The sequence below is a fragment of the Oncorhynchus nerka genome, linkage group LG15 (genome assembly GCF_034236695.1).
Source record: "Oncorhynchus nerka isolate Pitt River linkage group LG15, Oner_Uvic_2.0, whole genome shotgun sequence".
In the NCBI taxonomy this organism is placed as follows: Eukaryota; Metazoa; Chordata; class Actinopteri; order Salmoniformes; family Salmonidae; genus Oncorhynchus; species Oncorhynchus nerka.
Window position 1 is genome coordinate 85,593,440 of NC_088410.1, and position 22,914 is coordinate 85,616,353.

Below are 22,914 nucleotides of genomic sequence, written 5' to 3' on the forward strand. Positions count from 1 at the left end.
ATGATGCTCTGTTTCATTTTAAATTGGGACAGACAAAGTCCCTATGGGCTACTGCGACAGGCATTCTGTGAGTTTGGCGTCTGTCTGAACTATACACCACTCACATAACACGCTTCATGTCCAAAGATATCTGTGACTTAGAACCATACCAAACATCCTAATACTAATAACATGTCGTCTGTGATGATATCTTTGTCAGTTCATTTTTAGCCACGTTCTGATTAGGCCCACAGCTCTTGGAAGAACTAATCACCCATATTCCTGTCGTGAAAGTCCTTCCTCAGTTCTTTCTAAGGGATCAGCTGTTTTAGCCATAATGAGGAAATGAATATGGATACATGTGATGTTGTCATGGTTGCTATATTTGACCTGAATTGGATTTGCTTCCTCTTAGTTACACCGGTCTTTGCCTGCTCAGGACATAAGAGGAGTCCACTGTTGTCCTGGTCATGCAGGGATATTAAAGTCTGCCTGGTTCCTCTGTTTATAGACCTGGACACCCTGCAGTGTTGTTGTGTCCACGACAGCTCACTTAGGGAGTGTGGGAAGTCTGGGGATATATTGATAGAACCTTTTCTCCTTCCACTGGGTTTTATGTGTTACACATGCTGCTGTTGGATGCTGTAGGTCAGATATGATCATTTACTTGGTAATGAACAGACGAGGTCTTAGTTTGTCCAGTCGTCAGCTCTAACCTCTCTCGATTCCTAAAGACAATTAGGACAATCCAATCAAGATTGCTTTGCTTCAAGGCTGTTCTCTTCTCACGACATCCCTCCCCTCTCTGTGTTTCATATGGCACGGTGACGGTGTGGCCATATTGTACAGAATGTCACAGTGTTGTCATGCTGTTGCAGCTCAACTCACCTCCCAGGATCCTCTGTCACGCTAGGACAGCCGTGTCACCGTGACTCACTTTAGCTCAGATCATGTGAATTAGAAGGGGAAGCAGACTGCTGAATGATGAGGGAGGAAGTCTAAACGCTCAGAAGTTTTGGTAGCATGGTGCATGCACATGGAAGTCTGACACGAGTCAGCCAAGCTAAGCCCAGCCAAGCTGTAAGTCTGACACCAGTTAGCTAAGCTAAGCCCAGCCAAGCTTTAAGTCTGACACCAGTTAGCTAACCTAAGCCCAGCCAAGCTGTAAGTCTGACACCAGTTAGCTAACCTAAGCCCAGCCAAGCTGTAAGTCTGACACCAGTTAGCTAAGCTAAGCCCAGCCAAGCTTTAAGTCTGACACCAGTTAGCTAACCTAAGCCCAGCCAAGCTGTAAGTCTGACACCAGTTAGCTAAGCTAAGCCCAGCCCAGCTGTAAGTCTGACACCAGTTAGCTAAGATAAGCCCAGCCCAGCTGTAAGTCTGACACCAGTTAGCTAAGCTAAGCCCAGCCAAGCTGTAAGTCTGACACCAGTTAGCTAAGCTAAGCCCAGACAAGCTGTAAATCTGACACCAGTTAGCTAAGCTAAGCCCAGCCCAGCTGTAAGTCTGACACCAGTTAGCTAACCTAAGCCCAGCCAAGCTGTAAGTCTGACACCAGTTAGCTAACCTAAGCCCAGCCCAGCTGCAAGTCTGACACTAGTTAGCTAAGCTAAGCCCAGCCCAGCTGTAAGTCTGACACCAGTCAGCTATGCTAAGCCCAGCCAAGCTGTAAGTCTGACACCAGTTAGCTAAGCTAAGCCCAGCCAAGCTGTAAGTCTGACACCAGTCAGATAAGATAAGCCCAGCCCAGCTGTAAATCTGACACCAGTTAGCTAAGCTAAGACCAGCTGTAAGTCTGACACCAGTCAGCTAAGCTCAGCCCAGCTGTAAGTCTGACACCAGTCAGATAAGATAAGCCCAGCCCAGCTGTAAATCTGACACCAGTTAGCTAAGCTAAGACCAGCTGTAAATCTGACACCAGTCAGCTAAGCCCAGCCCAGCTGTAAGTCTGACACCAGTCAGCTAAGCTAAGACCAGCCCAGCTGTAAGTCTGACACCAGTCAGCTAAGCTCAGCCCAGCTGTAAGTCTGACACCAGTCAGCTAAGCCCAGCCCAGCTGTAAGTCTGACACCAGTCAGCTAAGCTAAGACCAGCCCAGCTGTAAGTCTGACACCAGTCAGCTAAGCTCAGCCCAGCTGTAAGTCCGACACCAGTCAGCTAAGCTCAGCCCAGCTGTAAGTCCGACACCAGTCAGCTAAGCTCAGCCCAGCTGTAAGTCCGACACCAGTCAGCTAAGCTCAGCCCAGCTGTAAGTCCGACACCAGTCAGCTAAGCTCAGCCCAGCTGTAAGTCTGACACCAGTCAGCTAAGCTAAGACCAGCTGTAAGTCTGACACCAGTCAGCTAAGCTAAGACCAGCCCAGCTGTAAGTCTGACACCAGTCAGCTAAGCTAAGACCAGCCCAGCTGTAAGTCTGACACCAGTCAGCTAAGCTCAGCCCAGCTGTAAGTCCGACACCAGTCAGCTAAGCTCAGCCCAGCTGTAAGACCGACACCAGTCAGCTAAGCTCAGCCCAGCTGTAAGTCCGACACCAGTCAGCTAAGCTCAGCCCAGCTGTAAGTCTGACACCAGTCAGCTAAGCCCAGCTGTAAGTCCGACACCAGTCAGCTAAGCCCAGCACGGAATAAAGCACTGAATAGAGGCCTATAGGCTTCCCCAGGACCACCCACCCATAGGCTTCCCCAGGACCACCCACCCCAGACCTCTGCTCACTCATTCACTGCTCACTAAAGTTGTTGAGCTGTGCCAGTTGGTGTGCCCTTGAATGAGACAGCACCCTACTAAGCACACTCAGATCCAAGGATTACAGTGAGGGGTTTAGTAGCAGGAGGAGTCTGAAAGGTGAAACTGTGTTGTTGCTGTGTGCATAATGCTATGCTATCATCCAGCATGCCGTGGTTTTGTGTGACGGAAGCCCGGGGAAGGTCAGCTGAGGAAACGTCCGGGCTGAGAGCAGTCCTCGTGTTTTGTTTTTAGATCATTTCATTTGAAATTCTATCTTGTGCTTCAGCAAATAACTGAAGGATTAACTGGGACTGATGAAATGTAATTCATCGTACCCACATTGTACTTTAAATTTAACCTAGATATTTTTGAGTTGTTGGAGGATTCTGCAGTTCATGTTGTTTATGTGTCTGTTGACAGTTATCGTGCTGTAAAGAGGATTTGCCCATGTGGACATTTTCTCAGTGAGTTTATCACAGTATTACCACACCATAATATGACTGTAATTTCCAGATAAAGCATGTCTGGTTTGCCCTGGGCACTGTTCGGCCCTGTTTAGTCCCTCATTATGGTGCGTCAAATAAATATCTTACAATAGCAGTTGAAAAGGGCAATGCTTGAATGGACTCTTTAAGAGGAGGCTGTACTTGGCCTTCAAGTATACATTCCTCCAGCTCAGTGCTCCCTCTGTGGTCCCGCTCCCCTCCCCTCCCCTAGCCCTCCCCTCCCTCGCACTCACTACTCCGTTCCCATAGGGGCCCTCGCCAAAGCAAACTCCAGAGAGGAAGTCTCCCCCTCCATTTTTATCTCTCTCACTCTTTCCCTCTTTCACTCACTCCCTTCTAAGAGGGGCCATGTTGGGTAGTGTAGGATTGTATTGGTGCACAGTGAGGGTAATGTAGTCATGGCATGTGGTGTGCAACCAGGCTAGGAGGATATATGAAGAAAGTGTTATGGCTGTGATGCTGTGTCTGTATGGTCTGGTTATGGCTGTGATTCTGTGTCTGTGTGGTCTGGTTATGACTGTGATGCTGTGTCTGTGTGGTCTGGTTATGGCTGTGATGCTGTGTCTGTGTGATCTGGTTATGGTTGTGATGCTGTGCCTGTGTGGTCTGGTTATGGCTGTGATGCTGTGTCTGTGTGGTCTGGTTATGGCTGTGTCTGTGTGGTCTGGTTATGGCTGTGATGCTGTGTCTGTGTGGTCTGGTTATGGCTGTGTCTGTGTGGTCTGGTTATGGCTGGGATGCTGTGTCTGTGTGGTCTGGTTATGGCTGTGATGCTGTGTCTGTGTGGTCTGGTTATGACTGTGATGCTGTGTCTGTGTGGTCTGGTTATGGCTGTGATGCTGTGTCTGTGTGATCTGGTTATGGTTGTGATGCTGTGTCTGTGTGGTCTGGTTATGGCTGTGATGCTGTGTCTGTGTGGTCTGGTTATGGCTGTGGTGCTGTGTCTGTGTGGTCTGGTTATGGCTGTGATGCTGTGTCTGTGTGATCTGGTTATGACTGTGATGCTGTGTCTGTGTGGTCTGGTTATGGTTGTGATGCTGTGTCTGTGTGGTCTGGTTATGGCTGTGATGCTGTGTCTGTGTGGTCTGGTTATGGCTGTGTCTGTGTGGTCTGGTTATGGCTATGATGCTGTGTCTGTGTGGTCTGGTTATGGCTGTGATGCTGTGTCTGTGTGGTCTGGTTATGACTGTGATGCTGTGTCTGTGTGGTCTGGTTATGGCTGTGATGCTGTGTCTGTGTGATCTGGTTATGGTTGTGATGCTGTGTCTGTGTGGTCTGGTTATGGCTGTGATGCTGTGTCTGTGTGATCTGGTTATGGCTGTGTCTGTGTGGTCTGGTTATGGTTGTGATGCTGTGTCTGTGTGGTCTGGTTATGGCTGTGATGCTGTGTCTGTGTGGTCTGGTTATGGCTGTGATGCTGTGTCTGTGTGATCTGGTTATGACTGTGATGCTGTGTCTGTGTGGTCTGGTTATGGTTGTGATGCTGTGTCTGTGTGGTCTGGTTATGGCTGTGATGCTGTGTCTGTGTGGTCTGGTTATGGCTGTGATGCTGTGTCTGTGTGGTCTGGTTATGGCTGTGTCTGTGTGGTCTGGTTATGGCTATGATGCTGTGTCTGTGTGGTCTGTTTATGGCTGTGATGCTGTGTCTGTGTGGTCTGGTTATGGCTGTGATGCTGTGTCTGTGTGATCTGGTTATGGTTGTGATGCTGTGTCTGTGTGGTCTGGTTATGGCTGTGATGCTGTGTCTGTGTGATCTGGTTATGGCTGTGTCTGTGTGGTCTGGTTATGGTTGTGATGCTGTGTCTGTGTGGTCTGGTTATGGCTGTGATGCTGTGTCTGTGTGGTCTGTGTGGTCTGGTGGCTATGGTCTGGTTACTGTGATGCTGTGTCTGTGTGGTCTGGTTATGGCTATGATGCTGTGTCTGTGTGGGCTGGTTATGGCTGTGATGCTGTGTCTGTGTGGTCTGATTATGGCTGTGATGCTGTGTCTGTGTGGTCTGGGTATGGCTGTGATGCTGTGTCTGTGTGGTCTGGTTATGGCTGTGATGTGGTGCTGAGTAAAGCCTATGTGGCTTCTCTCCTGTGAGATCAGTGTCAGATTTAGCCAGCAGGTCCCTTGTGGTGACTGGGAGGGTCTGTTTTCTGGCTCTATGATGTCTGAGGCTCTACGCCTTCCTGGAGCTGCAAACCTCAGGGTAGAAATAGTACCAGACAGAAAGCTTTTGTTGGGAAAACAACAGCAATGGCAGTAATTACAGACTCCGGTTTCACCACTCCTCGCTTCTTAGAAAACCACAAGCAGGTGAAGGGTCAAGTCATCGTGGAGTCAGCTAGAGGTCTGGGTTAAATGCCTCTGAAAATTAACCTCAATGTCTGCTTCTGACTGTGTGTGTGTGTGTGTGTGTGTGTGTGTGTGTGTGTGTGTGTGTGTGTGTGTGTGTGTGTGTGTGTGTGTGTGTGTGTGTGTGTGTGTGTGTGTGTGTGTGTGTGTGGTTAGACATTTAGAGAGGAAACAGACATGTGTGAGTCAGGGAGGGAGACATGAGATGAGTGTCCAGACAACCACAGTCATGCCGTATGCACTTGGGCCTTGTGATAACACAACTGCTGTGTGATTATAGCTTTATGGGCCAGAGGCACAGCTAGAAATGACAAGGTTTTGTGGCATGTTTTAGTCTTGAGTGCCGTCGTACACTAGACTGAGGCAGTCAGTGCAGTGTGAGACCTGACCGACAACTTCCTCCCCGTCAGTGGAGGCTGCTGAGGGGAGGACGGCTCATACTAATGGCTGGAACTGAGCAAATGGAATGGCATCAAACCATGTGTTTCATGTACAGTATTTCATATCATTCCAATCTTTCCGCTCCAGTCATTACCACGAGCCCGTCCTCCCTAATTAATGTGCCACCAACCCCCTGTGCTCCCCCTTGTGTTACATTGCTAGAACCACAGACTCATCAGAACTGTGACACAGGATTTATTAACACCAAAGCTGTCAGTCGGTACCACAGGCAATTTATCTTTCTCCTCTACACGTTATTAAAACTTTCAATATAACATAGTAGAGTATACACTATATATACAAACGTATGTGGACACCCCTTGAAATGAGTGGATTCGGCTGTTTCAACCACTCCCGTTGCTGACAGGTGTAGAAAATCAACACACAGCCAGTTAACCCGCTGTTCCTAGGCCGTCATAGAAAATAAGAATTTGTTCTTAACTGACTTGCCTAGTTAAATAAAGGTAAAATAAAAATAAATAAAAGGCTCAGCCACAAAGTGGTAGGACACAGAACCGCCAAATGCTGAAGCGCAAAAAAACGTCTGTCCTTGAATGCATCACTCACTACCGAGTTCCAAACTGCCTCTGGAAGCAACGTCAGCACAATAACTGTTCGTCAGGAGCTTCATGAAATTGGTTTCCATGGCCGAGCAGCCGCACACAAGCCTAAGATCACCATGCGCAATGCCAAGCGTCGGCTGGAGTGGTGTAAAGCTCGCCGCCATTGGATTCTAGGGCAGTGGAAACACGTTCTCTGGAGTGATGAATCACGCTTCACCATCTGACAGTCCGACGGACAAATCTGGGTTTGGCTGAATGGAAGCAAGTCCCCAGAGCAATGTTTCAACATCTAGTGGAAAGCCTTCCCAGAAGAGTGGAGGCTGTTATAGCAGAAAAAGGGGGACCAACTCCATATTAATGCCCATGATTTTGGAATGAGATGTTTGACACATACTTCCGTTCATGTTCATGTAGCGTATTTTCCATTCACACCTATGTTGTATATACTTTTATGATACATCCCCTGTATATTTAAGCAATAAGGCCCGAGGAGTTGTGGTCAATATAACACGGCTAAGGGCTGTTCTTATGCACGACGCAACACGGAGGTAAACATATCCTCATCCTGAGGCAGACCTCTCACACTGCCTAGGTAAACATATCCTCATCCTGACACAGTCCTCTCACAATGCCTAAGTAAACATATCCTCATCCTGACACAGTCCTCTCACACTGCCTAACTAAACATATCCTCATCCTGAGGCAGACCTCTCACACTGCCTAGATAAACATATCCTCATCCTGACGCAGACCTCTCACACTGCCTAGGTAAACATATCCTCATCCTGAGGCAGTCCTCTCACACTGCCTAGGTAAACATATCCTCATCCTGAGGCAGACCTCTCACACTGCCTAGGTAAACATATCCTCATCCTGAGGCAGACCTCTCACACTGCCTAGGTAAACATATCCTCATCCTGAGGCAGACCTCTCACACTGCCTAAGTAAACATATCCTCATCCTGAGGCAGACCTCTCACACTGCCTAAGTAAAAATATCCTCATCCTGACACAGTCCTCTCACACTGCCTAAGTAAACATATCCTCATCCTGACACAGTCCTCTCACACTGCCTAAGTAAACATATCCTCATCCTGAGGCAGTCCTCTCACACTGCCTAAGTAAACATATCCTCATCCTGAGGCAGACCTCTCACACTGCCTAACTAAACATATCCTCATCCTGAGGCAGACCTCTCACACTGCCTAACTAAACATATCCTCATCCTGAGGCAGACCTCTCACACTGCCTAACTAAACATATCCTCATCCTGAGGCAGACCTCTCACACTGCCTAACTAAACATATCCTCATCCTGAGGCAGACCTCTCACACTGCCTAAGTAAACATATCCTCATCCTGACACAGTCCTCTCACACTGCCTAGGTAAACATATCCTCATCCTGACACAGTCCTCTCACACTGCCTAAGTAAACATATCCTCTCATCCTGAGGCAGACCTCTCCTCTCACACTGCCTAACTAAACATATCCTCATCCTGACACAGACCTCTCACACTGCCTAAGTAAACATATCCTCATCCTGACACAGTCCTCTCACACTGCCTAGGTAAACATATCCTCATCCTGACACAGTCCTCTCACACTGCCTAAGTAAACATATCCTCATCCTGACACAGTCCTCTCACACTGCCTAGGTAAACATATCCTCATCCTGACACAGTCCTCTCACACTGCCTAGGTAAACATATCCTCATCCTGAGGCAGACCTCTCACACTGCCTAAGTAAACATATCCTCATCCTGACACAGTCCTCTCACACTGCCTAAGTAAACATATCCTCATCCTGACACAGTCCTCTCACACTGCCTAAGTAAACATATCCTCATCCTGAGGCAGACCTCTCACACTGCCTAAGTAAACATATCCTCATCCTGACACAGTCCTCTCACACCTCCTAAGTAAACATATGCTCATCCTGAGGCAGACCTCTCACACTGCCTAAGTAAACATATCCTCATCCTGAGGCAGACCTCTCACACTGCCTAAGTAAACATATCCTCATCCTGACGCAGACCTCTCACACTGCCTAAGTAAACATATCCTCATCCTGAGGCAGACCTCTCACACTGCCTAAGTAAACATATCCTCATCCTGAGGCAGACCTCTCACACTGCCTAAGTAAACATATCCTCATCCTGAGGCAGACCTCTCACACTGCCTAAGTAAACATATCCTCATCCTGAGGCAGACCTCTCACACTGCCTAGGTAAACATATCCTCATCCTGACACAGTCCTCTCACACTGCCTAAGTAAACATATCCTCATCCTGACACAGTCCTCTCACACTGCCTAAGTAAACATATCCTCATCCTGACACAGTCCTCTCACACTGCCTAAGTAAACATATCCTCATCCTGAGGCAGACCTCTCACACTGCCTAGGTAAACATATCCTCATCCTGAGGCAGACCTCTCACACTGCCTAAGTAAACATATCCTCATCCTGAGGCAGACCTCTCACACTGCCTAGGTAAACATATCCTCATCCTGAGGCAGACCTCTCACACTGCCTAAGTAAACATATCCTCATCCTGAGGCAGACCTCTCCTGACACAGTCCTCTCACACTGCCTAGGTAAACATATCCTCATCCTGAGGCAGACCTCTCACACTGCCTAGGTAAACATATCCTCATCCTGAGGCAGACCTCTCACACTGCCTAGGTAAACATATCCTCATCCTGAGGCAGACCTCTCACACTGCCTAGGTAAACATATCCTCATCCTGAGGCAGACCTCTCACACTGCCTAAGTAAACATATCCTCATCCTGAGGCAGACCTCTCCTGACACTGCCTAAGTAAACATATCCTCATCCTGAGGCAGACCTCTCACACTGCCTAAGTAAACATATCCTCATCCTGAGGCAGACCTCTCACACTGCCTAGGTAAACATATCCTCATCCTGAGGCAGACCTCTCACACTGCCTAAGTAAACATATCCTCATCCTGAGGCAGACCTCTCACACTGCCTAGGTAAACATATCCTCATCCTGAGGCAGACCTCTCACACTGCCTAAGTAAACATATCTTCATCCTGAGGCAGACCTCTCACACTGCCTAGGTAAACATATCCTCATCCTGAGGCAGACCTCTCACACTGCCTAAGTAAACATATCCTCATCCTGAGGCAGACCTCTCACACTGCCTAAGTAAACATATCCTCATCCTGAGGCAGACCTCTCACACTGCCTAGGTAAACATATCCTCATCCTGAGGCAGACCTCTCACACTGCCTAGGTAAACATATCCTCATCCTGAGGCAGACCTCTCACACTGCCTAAGTAAACATATCCTCATCCTGAGGCAGACCTCTCACACTGCCTAGGTAAACATATCCTCATCCTGAGGCAGACCTCTCACACTGCCTAGGTAAACATATCCTCATCCTGAGGCAGACCTCTCACACTGCCTAAGTAAACATATCCTCATCCTCAAATCAAATCAAATTGTATTTGTCATATGCGCCGAATACAACAGGCGACTTACAAGCCCTTAACAAACAATGCAGATTTTGTTTTTAAGTAAGTAAGAAAATATTAACGATAACGAGGCTATATATGTACCAGTACCGAGTCAATGTAGAGGCTATATACAGGAGGTACCAGTACCGAGTCAATGTAGAGGCTATATATAGGAGGTACCAGTACCTAGTCAATGTGCGGGGGTACAGGTTAGTCGAGGTAATTGAGGTAATATGTACATGTAGATAGGGGTAAAGGGACTCTGCATAGATAATAAATAGGTTAGTCAAGATAATTGAGGTAATATGTACATGTAGATAGGGGTAAAGTGACTATACATACATAATAAACAGGTTAGTCAAGGTAATTCAGGTAATATGTACATGTAGATAGGGGTAAAGTGACTATACATACATAATAAACAGGTTAGTCAAGGTAATTGAGGTAATATGTACATGTAGATAGGGGTAAAGTGACTATACATACATAATAAACAGAGATTAGCAGCAGCGTAAAAAAGGGGGTCAATGTAAATAGTTCTGGTAGCCATTTGATTAACTGTTCAGCAGTCTAATGGCTTGGGGATGGAAGCTGTTAAGGAGCCTTTTGGACCTAGACTTTGCACTCTGGTACCACTTGCCATGCGGTAACAGAGAGAACAGTCTATGACTAGGGTGGCTGGAGTCCTTGACCATTTTTAGTGCCTTCCTCTGACACCACCTAGTATAGAGGTCCTGGATGGCAGGGAGCTTGGCCACAGTGATTTACTGGGCCGTACGCACTACATTCTGCAGCGCCTTGCGGTCGAATGCTGAGCAGTTGCCATACAAAGCGGTAATGCAACCAGCCAGGATGCTCTCGATGGTGCAACTGTATAGCTTTCTGAGGATTGAGGACCCATGACAAATCTTTTCAGTCTCCTGAGGGGGAATAGGTGTTGTCGTGCCTTCTTCACGACTGTCTTGGTGTGTTTGGACCATGATAGTTTGTTAGTGATGTGGACACTCCATTACAGCCCCATTGATGTGAATGGGGGCGTTTTTGGCCCCTCTTTTCCTGTAATCCACAATCAGCTCCTTTGTCTTGCTCACGTTGAGGGAGAGGTTGTTGTCCTGGCCACGCAGTTGTGGGTGCGTGGCCACGCAGTTGTCGTGGCAGATCTGTTGTTGTATACCCTTACCACCTGGGGGGTGTCAGGAAGTCCAGAATCCAGTTGCATAGGGAGGTGTTTAGTCCCATGGTCCTTGGCTTAGTGATGAGCTTTGAGGGCACTATGGTGTTGAACGCTGAGCTGTAGTCAACGAACAGAATTCTCACATGGGTGTTCCTTTTGTCCAGGTGGGAAAGCGCAGTGTGCCGTGCAATAGAGATTGCGTCATCTGTGGATCTCTTGGGGCGATATGCAAATAGTAGTGGGTCTAGTGTTTCTGGGATGATGGTGTTGATGTGAGCCATGACCAGCCTTTCAAAGCACTTCATGGCTACAGACGTGAGTGTTACGGGGCGGTAGTCATTTAGGCAGGTTACCTTGGTGTTCTTGGGCACAGGGCCTATGGTGATCTACTTGAAACATGTAGTTATTACAGTCGTCAGGGAGAGGTAGAACATGTCAGGGAAGACACTTGCCAGTTGATCAGCTCATGCTCTGAGAATGTTGACCTGTCTTACTCACATCAGCTACGGAGAGCGCGATCACACAGTAGTCTGGAACAGCTGCTACTCTCATGCATGGTTCAGTGTTGCTTGCCTCAAATCGAGCATAGAAGACATTTAGCTCTTTTAGTAGGCTTGTGTCACTAGGCAGCTCGCGGTTGGGTTCCCTTTGTAATCCTTAATAGTTTGCAAGCACTGCCACATCCGATGAGTGTCTGAGCCGGTGTAGAAGGATTCAATCTTAGTCCTGTATTGATGCTTTGCCTGTTTGATGGTTCGTCTGAGGGCATAGTGGGAGTTCTTATAAGCATCCAGATTAGTGTCCTGCTCCTTGGAAGCGGCAGCTCTAGCCTTTAGCTTAGTGCTAATTTTGCCTGTAATCCGTGGGTTCTGGCTGGGATATGTACGTTCGGTCACAGTGGGGACGACGTCGTCGATGCTGAAGCCAGTGACTGATGTGGTATACTCCTCAATGCCATCGGATGAACATATTCCTGGAACATATTCCCTTCTGTGCTAGCAAAACAGTCCTGTAGCTTAGCATCCACGTCATGAGACCATTTCCGTGTTGACCGAGTCACTGGTACTCCCTGCTTGAGTTTATGCTTGTAAGCAGGAATCAGGAGGATATAATTATGGCCAGATTGTGGACGGAGTTCAGTCCCTGGCCACGAGGAGTGCCGCTTCTGGGTGAGCATTCTCTTGTTTGTTTATGGCTTTATACAGCTCGTAGAGTGCGGTCTTAGTGCCTGCATCGGTTTGTGTTGGTAAATATACAGCTACGAATAATATAGATGAAAACACTCTTGGTGAATAGTATGGTCTACAACTTATCATGAGGTACTCTGCTGTTCTGTCTTGCAATCACTGTTAATTCTCCAGTGATTGCACGTTTGCCAGTAGGATGGATGGTGAAGGCAGATTTTCCACTCACTGACTAATTCTCACCAAGCACCCAGATCTGCGCCCACTGTATTGGCGTCTCCTTTTAATGCGAATAATGGGGATTTGGGCCTGGTCCGGGAGGAGCTGTAAATCTTTCACTTCCGATTCATTAAAGAAAAAATCTTCGTCCAGTCCGAGGTGTGTAATCGCATTCCTGATATCCAGAAGCTATTTTAGGTCATAAGAGACGGTGGCAGAAACATTATGTAGAAAAAAAGTTACAAACACCACGAAAAACCCCACAGAATAGCATGATTGGTTAGGAACCCGTAAAACGACAGCCATCCCCTCCGGCTCCATCTCTAGGTGATTGCAGTCCTCTCACACTGCCTAGGTAAACATATCCTCATCCTGACGCAGACCTCTCACACTGCCTAAGTAAACATATCCTCATCCTGAGGCAGACCTCTCACACTGCCTAGGTAAACATATCCTCATCCTGACGCAGACCTCTCACACTGCCTAAGTAAACATATCCTCATCCTGAGGCAGACCTCTCACACTGCCTAGGTAAACATATCCTCATCCTGAGGCAGACCTCTCACACTGCCTAGGTAAACATATCCTCATCCTGATGCAGACCTCTCACACTGCCTAGGTAAACATATCCTCATCCTGAGGCAGACCTCTCACACTGCCTAGATAAGTATATCCTCATCCTGAGGCAGACCTCTCACACTGCCTAGGTAAACATATCCTCATCCTGAGGCAGACCTCTCACACTGCCTAAGTAAACATATCCTCATCCTGATGCAGACCTCTCACACTGCCTAAGTAAACATATCCTCATCCTGATGCAGACCTCTCACACTGCCTAAGTAAACATATCCTCATCCTGATGCAGACCTCTCACACTGCCTAAGTAAACATATCCTCATCCTGATGCAGAACTCTCACACTGCCTAGGTAAACATATCCTCATCCTGATGCAGACCTCTCACACTGCCTAGATAAGTATATCCTCATCCTGAGGCAGACCTCTCACACTGCCTAGGTAAACATATCCTCATCCTGAGGCAGACCTCTCACACTGCCTAAGTAAACATATCCTCATCCTGATGCAGACCTCTCACACTGCCTAAGTAAACATATCCTCATCCTGATGCAGACCTCTCACACTGCCTAGATAAGTATATCCTCATCCTGACAAGTGCAGACCTGAGGGTAGGGGCTAGATTACTCTGTCTCACCACTGGAGCCAGGGCCCCAGTGCTGCACAGAACCTGTTTCAACACCGCCTCTTCCTGGATCATTGTCACATGGCCAAACATGCCGCTATGTGTGGCCCCTTTGCTCAGTGAGAGAGAGAGAGAGAGAGAGAGAGAGAGAGAGAGAATAAAAGGAGAGAGAGAGATATGTTATGTTAGGTAGTCTGTCCTAACAGGAGCATCATCTTGCTCAGCAGAGTGAAGCGGGAAACATTGCGTGACCCTACGATCCGTGCCGAGGTGCAGCAGCACTGGCAGAACATTTTACTCCAGTTGTCCGTCAGATTCCAGCGCCATTACTCTGCTCTTCATAGTTCTCTCAGCCCTCTCTCCCACACAGAGCAGAGAGCAGCTCCACTCCACCTAATGATGCGGTATGGTGTAGCTCTGCTGGCTGCCATCCAGACCAGCCTGGTTGTCTGCTACTCCCAGCCTAGACACACACAGAACAGAGCCCCCAGCTCACTATTCACAGCCAGACCTCTTATAGACACATATTCTGCTGCCCTCACACACTGACGTAGGTCCACTAGCTGATGTTGTATGACACATGGATGTTTTCTCTAGAATACACCTCAACTGAGATGATATTCAGTATCACACACCTTTGAAGAGGATATTGTGTTAAAGTGTTGGGCCAGTAACCAAAAGGATGCTGGTTCGAATCCCCGAGCTGACATGGTGAAAAATCTGTTGATGTTCCCTTGAGCAAGGCACTTAATCCTCATTTCTCCTGTAAGTCGCTCTGGATAAGAGTGACTGCTAAATTATGTGAATGTATGGGGGATTTGTACAGTATGAAGAAATCTATTGCAGACTACTCCAGTAGATTCCTGTGGATGTTGATAATTAATAGCCTTTCTCTTTTCTATCTAGTCTCACAGCCCAGTTCCAGCCAAAAAGTCCAAACTGGTGAAACTACACTCTCCATCAACTGACAAAGAGAAGCAACCTGATTGGTTACAATCTCTATCAAAGTCAGCGAACAAGGTTAGTAGTTCTTGTTCTTCATTTTTTGTGTGAAATGTGATTTTTTTTTCCCAAGGTCAGGGGATCCTACAGATGTAGGATCTTAATGTGAGACTGTTTTCTGAAAATAATCCTGCAGCAACAGGACATTTGAATTATTATGTGGATTATAATTAATGTGCATTTTTTTGTTGGGGTTGATACATTTTTCATTATGGAAAATGAAGTCTGACATTTTTAAGTGGAAATGACAAACTTTAGAAGCCTTTTTAAACCTTGAATACACAGCAAGTTTGCATATCCTGCTGTGCAGGTCAATTCTATTTTTTTTAAGTGATCAAATTAAGATCCTATGCCTTTATACAGAGTCCTTGTCTAATTGACTGTGTTACCTTATCTTATACAGTTAGATAATTCATGTTGTCAATAGTCTTTTTAACAAACCTGTCTGCCTTATGCAATAAGATTTCACTTTTCCTTTCCAGGGATGTTTTTCAAATTCCCCATTTCACTGTATTCTATATGAATTCTATATTTTGTCAGGATCTGAAACGGGTCCCGCTGAAACAGAGGTCGTCAGCCTTCCGGCCCTGGTCCTCCAGAGGTCCATCTGCTGGGGAGGAGAAGTCTACTGGTCACAATGAGAGGTCAGTCAGAGACAGACAGTCATGTTGTCATAGTTTCACTCATCCATTTCACCACACCACACTAAAGGAGTGTTTGGCCGTAACATTCCTAAGGGATTACAATGTAATGAGGACCAATAACTACATTGTCCGCTGCTATGATCCCTTACTTTATATTGTTGAAATACAGTAATTAAGGTCACTTGTATTTTCTTGTCATAACAGATTCATCCACAAAAACATAGACACGTCTGTAGTGTCAAATGTGGCCCCAGCTTTGTTGGCCTACCAGAGAGAGGAGCAGGCCCCTGTGGGCCACAGTCAGGCTCTAGCCAGGGGAGACCAGCACATCAGCTCCAGACCAGCACCACAGTGTGGAGACTCCCAGCCTGGTCCCAGACCTGTCCACATCAACACCAACACTAATAACACAGCCAACGGTTTGGAGGACATGGAGACTGACAGGGAGATCGAGGTGGACGACTGTGATGACTGTGAGTATGACACACTGTTGTTCAGACATTCGGTAGGAGAAATAGGGCACCGTGACACAAATTACTCCAACTCTCAAGGACAGGCAACCTAACCCGCGCTAATACTACTGGAAGAAAGCTATGGTTGGATGGCCTGATCCCGGTGACAGAGCACCATCTAGTGGTTGGTCTGCGCAGCACAGAGCACAGAGGGAAATCTCAACTTGCTTAACAGCAGATGTCGCTGCTGCTCCAATACATTTTTTAGGCTTCCCGCTATGAAAGGCCCAGTGCAGTCAAAAATGTGATTTCCTCTGTTTTATATATATTTCCACAATATGAGGTTGGAATAATACTATGAAATTGTGAAAGTTATGTTAATACCATTTTCGTGTAATAGATGTAATTTCAGCCTGTTTTTGAAGGATGGAGTTTCGACCTGCCTGGTGATTAGTTAATAGACCAATAAGAAAGAGAGTTCCAAACATCTCTGCCGATAACAGCTAGTTTTCCTGTCCCCACTCAGACCACTCCCAGACAGTCCCTCTCCTCGCCCCTACCTGGGCACGAACCAGGAAACTTCTGCACACATTGACAACAGCCACCCTTGAAGCATCGATACCAATAGCTCCACAAAACCCGTGGCCCTTGTAGAGTAAGGGAAACGACTACTTCAAGATCTCAGAGCGAATGACGTCACCGATTGAACCGCTATTAGCGCGCACCCCGCTTACTAGCTAGCCATTTCACATCGGTTACACCAGCAAATTCTTACTTGAGAAATTGCTCTTTGCTAAGAAGCTATTTTATTTCCTTCTGACCATTTTGATTGAATGCAATCACAGTAAGATACTTAATTATTACCCAGAAATGATTTTATATTGAGGTAAAATGGCTACATTGGATCTTTAACATAATGTTTAATTTTTCTGTCTGTCAGACCCACCATTGGTCCCTTCCTTGGCATCCCCTACCTCTGCCTGTTCCAGTGGGTACCAGACACTGACCCCCCAGACCACCGTGAGGCCTCTGGAGGGCCCAGTCCGGCTGGTATTACCAGGGGAACCGTCATGCACAGAGCTGGACACGCTGAGACAGACCCTGTATGGATGCCTGGACTCCAAGGAGGCCAGGGAGAAGTTCCTGCAGGAGATTATTCAAATGAGAGTGAAGCAGGAAGAGAAATTGGGGGTTGCTCTGCAGGCCAAACTTAGTCTTCAGCAGGTAAACCTCACACTCAAGATCCAAAATGGCCCCCTTTGGCACAAAAAGGAAAACAGTTTATTTATGTGTAGAGAAAATCTGTAGGTGTCTTAAAGATTATGTTTCTACACATTAAAAAAAACTGTTTTCATTTATATATATAATTTTATTCCCCCACAGGAGCTGGAGTTTGTGAAGGTGTCCAAGAAGGGGCGTCTTCGAGAGGCCATCGAGGCCAAGCACAATCTGAGGAAAGAGATAGATCACCTGCATATGGAGTGGGACAGGAAGATGAGGGAGGCTGACGAGTCCCGTGGCTATCTGAAAAGAGAGCTGGAGAGAGAGATACAGTTACGGGTCTGCGACAAAGGCTGTGAGGCTGAACGCCTGCGATCCAAGTACTCCACACAGGTAAGACCAAGATCCTAATGATATAGCATATATACTTAGGATATCATACTTAAAGAATCATACACACACACACACAATTAACTGTAATTGAGTCATTGTATATGCTCCCTGACTGATGTGTATGTTCCTTTCCAGATGAAAGAGCTGCAGGTACAGCTGCATCAGGCGGAGGCGGACCGAGAGCAGCTGAGAGAGGAGCTACAGCAGGAGAGGGAGGCGCGGCAGAGCCTGGAGAGGGTGGTCAAGGACCTGCAGGCTCAGCTGGGAGGCCCACAGGACAACGCCATGAACCCCCCAACACACTAACACAGAGACACACAGACAGACATAACACCCCAATGGATCCTAAAGATGCATGCAGTGGACTGGAGTCAGAGACGTAAAGCAAGAGGGTGGATACAGACTGAATTGCGCCTCTTGTTAAGGAAAAGAAATTCAGTCAATTAAAGATGTTTGTTGGAGCAAAGTCAAGATGTTTTCATAGTATGAAAAATAAATCTTCTGATTACTGATATGGTTACTGATAGGAGAGAAATGGACATTATTATAATAATATATGAACCTCATAGGGTGAACTGGATAGAAGCATGAATACGCATGTCGTACAGCCTACAGATGATAAGAAATACACTACATAGAAGACACCTCACAAGTGACTTTAGAGCCCTCAGTCAGATTCCTGAAGCTTTTTAAGGATTTTATTTTGGTATAAGCTATTTAAAAATGTAGAAATAGAGCTACATAATGTTACTTGAATATAAAAGAGGAGTGATTGTTTTCATGAAATGACAGCTGCAGATGTAACTCTTGCATGTGCCACACAATCTCGGTACACTTTAAGGTATTACAAACCACTGAAAACAATGGACACCAGATGACCACTATTTACTTCATTCAACCGATCAGTTTGCTTCATTCTAATGTTTTCATTTTGATGTTGTACAGGAAATGTTGCCTGAGCAGCACTGCTATCCTACAGGCAACGCTCACATACATATTTACACATTCACATACAAACATATTGGCCTATGTATACCAGCTTCTCTACCGTGTGTATTCGTGTTCTTGTATTTAAAGCCTGAAGTATTTGGGATTGTGTGGTCTGGAATCAGTTCCAGCTACCGTTTGTTCTCATCTTAAATATTTTATGAAAGTGTTACTTTTTACAATCGTTATACAGCTTAATATGGTTTGTTTTTTAATTGTTTTGAGATACAGTATAGTGTGTATGAAACCAAACCATGTGACAAGTGTTTAACTGTGCTTGTCCATGGAATGGAGTTCCGCCCACATAAAACACCTTTGATAAAGCTTTATCTTTGGTGAATTGAGGTATTTCTGATTTTGTATCGAGTACTGTAAAATAATTTATATTCTGAAATCATTTCCTGCTTGTCAATTATAAGCAGCATACATTTTTAGTCACTGGTTTTAGGGCTCTTTGAAAAAGCAACATGTGCTGTTTATATGAACAACATTTCTACATATACAAAATATGGATATATTTTTTTACTTTACTAAAAGTAATTGCACTTTTAAAAAATAAAATTGCATTGTGCATTTAACTCCCTCTTATGTTTTTCAACTCACAAATGAACATGAACATAGAATTGAACAACATCATTTAATGACCTCTTGTGTAAATACAACGTTTAAGGATGATATTGTGAATACTATTTTTGTCAAGAAGTTCGCTTGCTTCACACCTAAATTGCATATGAATATCATTTTGACTCATACTTGAAACCAATAGAAACTATATTTGAAATGTTGATATTCTAGTTTCATTATTGTTCCCCTTCAATATCATCTGAAAGCAATGTGCATTTATTACAATGGATTATGGGTAGAGAAAAGAAGAGGAAAGATTGCTAATTGACCGATCAGTGATCTTTGTCAGATGGAGACAAAAACAGAGAGAGAACATTTAAAATGTCCTCTTTATTTTCTTTCTTCAATGAGAATTTTCAGAAAATATATCTTTTTTGATGTATCGTTAAGTGTGTACCAAAACCCAGACCAAAATAGAAACCTGAAGACGATATCTCAGCATCAATTCCTTTATCAGGTTTCCCAATGCTAAAGCTCCAATTAGGATAAATATTACAACTTCTCTGGGTTTCATTCCTAGGTGCTCTCTTATGTATTGTAGAAGAAAATAATTTTATATCTCATGTACCAGTTACTATTATTATCTCCCCACTGAATACCTGTTGGGTACAATGTAATAACATTATACATTGTGTTTATGCTCTTGTTGTAGTTTTGGTTTGTAAGTGGGGTTTTTCTTTGGAAAACCTGTATAATACCCATTAAAAATCTAATCAACCATATTCAATGGTGTGTTTAATATTTTACTACTGTCAGTGAGTTACACAAAGTGTAACACTGTTATGTATTCATGTTATTGATTGTCCCTGTTTCTTAGATATGAATACATAACATGCATAGATGATGGTTATGGACTGCAGACAATCCTTGGAGATTATACTGAGTGATACAAACGAGCGGGCAGCACGTCTCTCTCTACTCCAGATCGCTGAGGAAGGTTACTTGCTCAACATTACAATACAAAACATACATACTATACAAACATGTCACGGCCCAAGGGACATGAGGTCCTAATGGAAGCCAGTTCAGTTTTAAAGACAAAGTCAACTGTTGATAAGCCTACAGTAGACCCAATCAATGAGTCAATGTTGGAGCAAAAGATGTTCAAGGTGGAAATTACAAACTTCAGAAGCCTTTTAAAACTTGAAATACACTACACGTTTGTCATTTCCTGCAATGCAGGAAAGTGCCTTTGCAACAATTTGATCAAATTAAGATCTTACATCTGTATATACCCTTACAAAAAACAAAAAATTCAAGTGAAAAGCATAATTTGCTCAAACTGAGCTTTAGTTTTTGTTGGATGTTTTCAAGTGCATTTTGAACACATTCCCGAAAATTAGATTTAAAAAATGTTGCACTGAAATTTCAAAAATTGTACTGACAGCGCTAATTTAATACACTATATATACAAAGGTATGTGGACATCCCTTCAAATTAGTTTCTGACAGGTGTATAACATCAAGCCCACAGTCATGCAATCTCCATAGACAAACATTGGCAATAGGGGTGGCAGGTAGCCTAGTGGTTAGAGCATTGGGCCAGTAACCAAATGGTTGCTAGAACAAATCCCTGAGGTGACAAGGTAAAAATATGTCCTTCTGCCCCTGAACAAGGCAGTTAACCCACTGTTCCCCAGTAGGCTGTTGTCGTAAATAAGAATTTGTTCTTAACTGACTTGCCTAGTTAAATGAAGGTTAATAAAATAAAAATAGAATGGGCTTACTGAATAGCTCACAGACTTTCAATGTGGCATTGTCATTGGATGCCACGTTTCCAAAAAGTCAGTTCATCAAACTTCTTCCCTGCTAGAGATGCTGCAGTGAACTGTAAGTGCTATTATAGTAAAGAGGAAACTTCTAGGAGAAACAACGGCTAAGCCACAAAGTGGTAGGTCACAGAACAGGACTGCTGAAGCGTGTAAAAACCATCTGTCCTCAGTTGCAACACTCACTACTGAGTTCCAAACTGCCTCTGGAAGCAACGTCAGTACAAGAACTGTTCATCGGGAGCTTCAGCTTCAGACAAACCTGGTTTTGGCAGATGCCAGGAGAACACTACCTGGCTGAATGCATAGTGCCAACTGTAAAGTTTGGTGGAGGAGGAATAATGGTCTGGGGCTGTTTTTCATGGTTCGTGCTAGACCACATAGTTCCAGTGAAGAGAAATCTTAACACTACGGAATACAATGAAATTCTATACGTTTCTGTGCTTCCAGCTTTGTGGCAACAGTTCGGGGAAGGCCCTGTTTCAGCATGACAATGCCCCGTGCACAAAGCGAGGTCCATACAGAAATGGTTTCTCGAGATCGGTGTGGAAGAACTTGTCTGGCCTGCAAAGAGCCCTGACCTCAACCCCATCGAACACCTTTGGGATGAATTAGAACGCTGACTGCGAGCCAGGCCTGATCGCCCAACATTAGTGCTCAACCTCACTAATGTTCTTGTGAACTTGCAATTCCACAAATGAACATGAAATTTTCACATGAGAAAGTTTTTCATGTGAAACTACCATTCACATAAGGTGAAAACAAGTTTTTTTAAAGTGGAAAACCACACTACAGGCTGATCCAACTTTGATGTAATGTCCTTAAAACAAGTCAAAATTAGGCTCAGTAGTGTGTGTGTCATCCACGTGCCTGTATGACCTCCCTACAACGCCTGGGCATGCTCCTGATGAGGTGGCGGATGGTCTCCTGAGGGATCTCCTCCCAGACCTGGACTAAAGCATCCGAATGGAGCGAAACATGATGTGCTCAATTGGATTCAGGTCTGGGGAACAGGCGGGCCAGTCCATAGCATCAATGCCTTCCTCTTGCAGGAACTGCTGACACACTCCAGCCACATGAGGTCAAGCATTGTCTTGCATTAGGAGGAACCCAGGGCCAACCACACCAGCATATGGTCTCACATCTCGGTACCTAATGGCAGTCAGGCTACCTCTGGCGAGCACACGGAGGGCTGTGCTGCCCCCCAAAGAAATGCCACCCCACACCATGACTGACCCACCGCCAAACCGGTCATGCTGGAGGATGTTGCAGGCAGCAGAACGTTCTCCACGGCGTCTCCAGACTCTGTCACGTCTGTCACATGTGCTCAGTGTGAACCTGCTTTCATCTGTGAAGAGCACAGGGTGCGAGAGTGGTGAATTTACCAATCTTGGTGTTCTCTGGCAGATGCCAATCGTCCTGCACGGTGTTGGGCTGTAAGCACTACCCCCACCTGTGGACGTCGGGCCCTCATACCACCCTCATGGAGTCTGTTTCTGACCGTTTGAGCAGACACATGCACATTTGTGGCCTGCTGGAGGTCATTTTGCAGGCCTCTGGCAGTGCTCCTCCTGCTCCTCCTTGCACAAAGGCGGAAGTAGCGGTCCTGCTGCTGGGTTGTTGCCCTCCTACGGCCTGCTCCACGTCTCCTGATGTACTGGCCTGTCTCCTGGTAGCGCCTCCATGCTCTGGACACTACGCTGACAGACACAGCAAACCTTCTTGCCACAGCTCGCAGTGATGTTCCATCCTGGATGAGCTGCCCTACCTGAGCCACTTGTGTGGGTTGTAGACTCCGTCTCATGCTACCACTAGAGTGAAAGCACCGCCAGCATTCAAAAGTGACCAAAACATCAGCCAGGAAGCATAGGAACTGAGAAGTGGTCTGTGGTCCCCACCTGCAGAACCACTCCTTTATTGGGGGTGTCTTGCTAAATACCTATAATTTCCACCTGTTGTCTATTCCATTTGCACAACAGCATGTGAAATTTATTGTCAATCAGTGTTGCTTC

General features: G+C 45.7%; 1 protein-coding gene across 1 annotated transcript in view; it reads left to right on the plus strand.

Annotated features, from left to right (window-relative positions):
- The window catches only part of LOC115143430 (ski oncogene-like), a 64,927-nt gene extending 45,071 nt beyond the window's left edge, over positions 1–19,856 (plus strand). The window contains exons 2-7 of the mRNA XM_029683858.2: positions 14,718–14,831; positions 15,354–15,457; positions 15,662–15,930; positions 16,850–17,133; positions 17,293–17,523; positions 17,659–19,856. Coding sequence (XP_029539718.1) covers positions 14,718–14,831; positions 15,354–15,457; positions 15,662–15,930; positions 16,850–17,133; positions 17,293–17,523; positions 17,659–17,829 — 1,173 coding nt within the window. The 3' untranslated portion in view covers positions 17,830–19,856. The remainder of the gene's footprint in view (positions 1–14,717; positions 14,832–15,353; positions 15,458–15,661; positions 15,931–16,849; positions 17,134–17,292; positions 17,524–17,658) is intronic.
- The last annotated feature ends 3,058 nt before the right edge of the window (positions 19,857–22,914 follow it).